General features: G+C 39.2%; 1 protein-coding gene across 1 annotated transcript; it reads left to right on the top strand.

The window, feature by feature from the left end:
• Positions 1 to 223: 223 nt before the first annotated feature.
• LOC307030378 (uncharacterized protein) lies at positions 224 to 4165 on the top strand (the record flags this gene model as incomplete). The annotated part of the gene is made up of 5 exons (XM_079666751.1): positions 224 to 727; positions 922 to 1017; positions 2247 to 2320; positions 2521 to 2669; positions 2912 to 4165. 5 exons carry the CDS (start codon positions 224 to 226, stop codon positions 3064 to 3066), a joined length of 978 nt encoding a protein of 325 aa, XP_079522877.1. The 3' UTR covers positions 3067 to 4165.
• Between the last annotated feature and the right edge of the window lie 667 nt (positions 4166 to 4832).

Raw genomic sequence — 4832 nt, 5'->3', positions numbered from 1 at the left:
TATTGGACGTTAAAGAGCTTACGAAATGCTTTTAGCACCTGTTAGTGGGCTTAGTATATGATAGAGGTTGCATTTGTATTGTGAAATGTGCCATATGTTTTTTTATTATTGATGTATTTTTTTTAATAAATCACGATTATAACAGCATACAAATGTTGTCAGTTAGTAACGATCGTTCGTAGCTCTGGAAACAACAACTTCGGTCATTTCCGGCGGTGACGTCATGAGTAGAACACAGCTGAGCAGAACACAGCTGAGTCACCATTGTTTAAATGCCTTGAAGCGGCAAATATTAAAACAAAGGATGCACAACAACAAAACGCGAAGAATAATCGGCAAGCGATGTGTGGTATGGGGATGTGGAGCCGTCTCCAAATCTGGCTATGGGATGTTTTTGTGGCCAAAAAATTATCAAATGTCGCGTATATGGACCAAACAAGTGCGTCGTACGAGAGCGGACTTTGCTGGTCCAGGTAACCCGGGGTCGATGAAACCTACAATTTGTGGGCAGCACTTTGAAAGATCGTGTTTCGACCAGTCCACAATGCTCGCTAAGGAAATTGGATTAAAAAAGAATTTCAAACTGAACAAAGATGCTGTTCCAACAATACTGCCAAGACCCCAAATGCCAGCACAAGCCACCACGCCGATTACTACACGTCCCCCGATGCAGAGTCCTCCACTAAAGAGACGGCGAAATGCATTCGCCAAAAGGGAGAGAGCGAAGGTAAGCCGCGCTACTTGCTTTAAACATAAAGCTTGAATCAAAATGACATGTCAAATCTCACACAATTATGAGTTGATGAAGTCATGATGCCATATATGATTGCATGCACTTTGCCCTCAGCATTTATAGTAAAAGTATACCTCATAGGCCTACAACCGCTTCAAATTATAAAAAATGTCAATATTATTACATAGGTATTGGAAACGTTGTTCAATGAAGCCACTGACAGAACTGAGGATAGCGACAATCTATTGGACATCCACACTGGGGAGGAAGCTGTGTCTACACCAGTAAGTATACAGAACGAACTGTGTAAAAATACAATTTGTATCTTCATCACATGTATGTACATAATTCATATATTTAATTGTTTGATTTTATAGCATTGCTCTCTCAATCCATTCAACCACAAGTTGTATTATGAATGTTATTAGATATTATATTATGTATAAACTTGTGTTACCTTATTTACTAACGGTATCTCCGTAGTAAAACCGTAGTTTCGGGTTTCTGACTTGGCTCGTTGTTAGCCGGTGACCAGCTGCCCAGACATTTCGAGGGGGAAAAGCATGAAAACGGGGCTTCGGGTGCCGTGGGAAGAACCTCCGTGTATTCACGTTCTTCACAGTAATCAGTTACATTGACACTGTATTGGATAGGCCTACAGACCAGCGCCATATAGATAGAATACAGACTACGGGGCTATTGATAGGTTGTCAATCTTATGTTTTTGAAAGTAGGCTAATACATTAACTGAAGGGGCTGGGCCGGGAGAGGGCGAGGCCTGCGTCAGACGTCCACTCATCAGACAAGCACCCTGAGAAAACCGTCATGAAAAAGTTTAGCAATGTTACGACTAGCATAATTTGCCCACGGCTGTGATTGAAAACCTGGACAGCCAGTTAGAAGCTAGAATGCCAACCTAGAGAGCCAATCAGAACCTAGAACGGGCTGCAGGGTTGGCCAGACTATTATATTGTGCATAAAGTTAGATGCATTAGGATAGTCATATGCTCATGATATTCCAAGTTAAATTGTATAATATTATCATTTTAAATAATAATATTCAATAATATTAAATAATAAGGACAGAGATTTGTGGCCAATTCACTATTGCATTTATTTTATAGGCCTGAATTAGACAAGCAGTTCCTTTCCGAATTTTGATATTGATATAATATTGGTAATTTAATTGATTGCTGATGTTTTTTTTATGCAGTTGACCCTGAGGAAAGTGAGACAGCTGCAGTTATGGCTTGACTCTGGGGAATCTAGCCATAACAGTATATTAGCATGGATGTATAATTTATCCAGTCCGCCCATGCTTTCGTATCTCTCTTCATACCTTCGCACTTCGCCTTGGCCATCACATTTTACACACACACAGACTCCAAAACCCACAACCCCTTGCGGCTGCTACTCTTGAAGTGACAGGCCAAGCCTGTAACACTTTCAATACAATTTCAAGCTAGTTTCAAAAATGTATTTGTAAAGTTGTGCTGTGTTTTGTACATTTCAGAATGAAATTGATGTGCAAACGGTCCCCCCTCCACGAATACACCACAAGTCCATGCAGGCACGACCACGTTTCAGGTCAGCTGGACAGCAAGTTCGAATCCATGTTGGTTGTTCCAAAGTATCTATTTGCCAAGTTCTTCTTTTTTGGGGGTTTCCCCCTCTCCTGTAGTGAGATCTATGGGTTTGTGTGCATGTAAATGGCCTGCAAACGCTAAAATCCCTATGAAATCTCTCTCTCTTTCTCTCTCTATACAATAAATGTATTTATTTTGTAGGTTGATCCTAGCAGCACTGCACTACAATGAGAACTCTAGCAGGAAGCATGCCAAAACCAGGACAGGACAACTCCAATACACTGTGAAATTCCCCAAAGCAAAGAAAGGTGGTCATGTAGTTAGACGTGTGAATACAGCAGCTACATATGGTAAGAAAGTGAAAGTGAGAGAATAATAACATTAATTATACCGTTTTACCAAATTAATGAAAAACATTCAATCTTGGACAACATTATTGTGTAAATATTGAAAATTGAGCTATGTGAGAATGGAGTGTACAGTTTCAACTAAAATGATTAATTATGCAAAGTGCCTCAGGGCATGCTATGCATAATTGGGGAACTAGAAAATAGAGTATATAATTCTTGATTATAAAACATATTTTTTGCAGAGTATGTTACCGAACTCTTGACCGAGACTCTACGCTTGTGCGAAAACAATGTCGATGAGGAACCTTTCGATGTCCCACATCCACTCAGCAGTCGATGGGAAAAACCAGACAAGAGAGAGGTTGTTGCACTGTTTAGAAGCAGATTTAATCACTGAACTGACAATCCGTTTTGTTATTGACTCTAATCAAGTGCTGGATACTTGAACGACGTGTAGATGTCGGATGGAAACGTCGCCTGGATCTTTTTAATGGCACATGATGGCAGTGGGATTCTGTGGTTCTTAACAAGTATTCCCCAGCAAAATCTCACTAGCTGGTGGTATGCCACATAGCGATACATTCTGTAAAATACAAGATCATAAATGTCAATGGTAATCACTTCAACCTTATTTGCTTATTTATCTATTTATTCTGTAACTTTGCCAGAGTGACCCAAAAATAATAACCTCAAAAAAATTACTTCCCAAAAATACATCAAATTTGTGAGCTCTACAAATTTGTGAACACAAGTAACTTGCTCATTACGTGGCTGATCACCTGCTTGTTGTCTGTCCCTCTTTGAATAATGATGGTAGGCTGTCTGCAACACCCAAACATCCAGACAATTTGATTGGAATCCTGGGTGATCTATTACGCAGGTTATGTTTGAACCATCTCCCTCATATTCATTGAATTCCTCCATTTTGGCCACCATGACATCCTTTTCTTGGCAGCATTGGCACTCTTCAATTGTTACCATGATTGTACACTTTTCACATTTAGGCCTACACCTAAATGTACAAAAGATAGTTAAGAAATAATCGCATTTTTAGGAGACCTACTTCTGTGGTGAGTTTCAAGCCTAGCAGAGTGTGATGCAGTTAACTGAGCCAAGTGTCTATGAATTATAATCAAATGTATACCAGTAAATGGTAAATGAACTGTACTTATATAGCTGCTATGTATTATTATTTATTTACTATATATGAACATCTCTATGAATTATAATCACATGTATACCAGTCTGTGTTCTGTTGCCTGAGCCAAGTGTGCATGCTATGTATTATTATTTATTTACTATATATGAGCATCTCTATGTATTATAATCAAATGTATACCAGTCTGTGTTCTGTTGCCTGAGCCAATGTGCCTGCTATGTATTATTATTTATTTACTATATATGAACATCTCTATGAATTATAATCAAATGAATAGCAGTCTGTGTTCTGTTGCCTGAGCCAAGTGTGCCTGCTATTTATTATTATTTATTGAGAATCTCTATGAATTAAAGTCAAATGTATACCAGTCTGTGTTCTGTTGCCGCACCGGACAGGATCATCGTCCCCATTTTCGCTCCCGTCTGTATCTCTACCACTACTTGAATACTGTGGCTCAAACTGGTATGGTTCCACCACGTTAGACTCGCCCGCATGATCTGATTCCACCACACCGGCATCCTCTTCAATAAAATCCTCCTCTTCTTGAAAGTGCACCGAGTCTATTGACGACTCACTGTCACTCGATGCTGTCGAAATATCCGAGCCAGAGTCTGACATCAGCCATATAGTTAGTGTATTATTCAAAAAGTGTTCTACTCGTGACGTGCGTGACGTCACTAACCGGCGAAAGCTGTTTGGTCCGGAGCGGTCGTGTAACATCGGAAGCGAGCATGGAAAGTTGTAATAAATCACGATTTATAAATACTGCGGGCATATTGTCATTAATGACAAATGATTTCCCATTAATAATAGTATATATTATCCTAATAAGAACAGTGTTGTCCTTCATTTCGTAAGCTCTTTAAGTACTTTGTCAGACTTCATATTTATCTGTGGATAACACCAACGATTTTTTCTTATTCACAAGAAGACCTTAACTTAAAGTATTCTTTCATGTTGAAATAAAGCCTTATTAGTTTGTCTTTTTTGCACATCCTCCTGTT

This window comes from Notothenia rossii (assembly GCF_949606895.1).
Source record: "Notothenia rossii genome assembly, chromosome: 2".
Lineage (NCBI taxonomy): Eukaryota > Metazoa > Chordata > Actinopteri > Perciformes > Nototheniidae > Notothenia > Notothenia rossii.
Note: the sequence above shows the minus strand (reverse complement) of the source record. Positions and strands in the feature narration are given on the sequence as shown.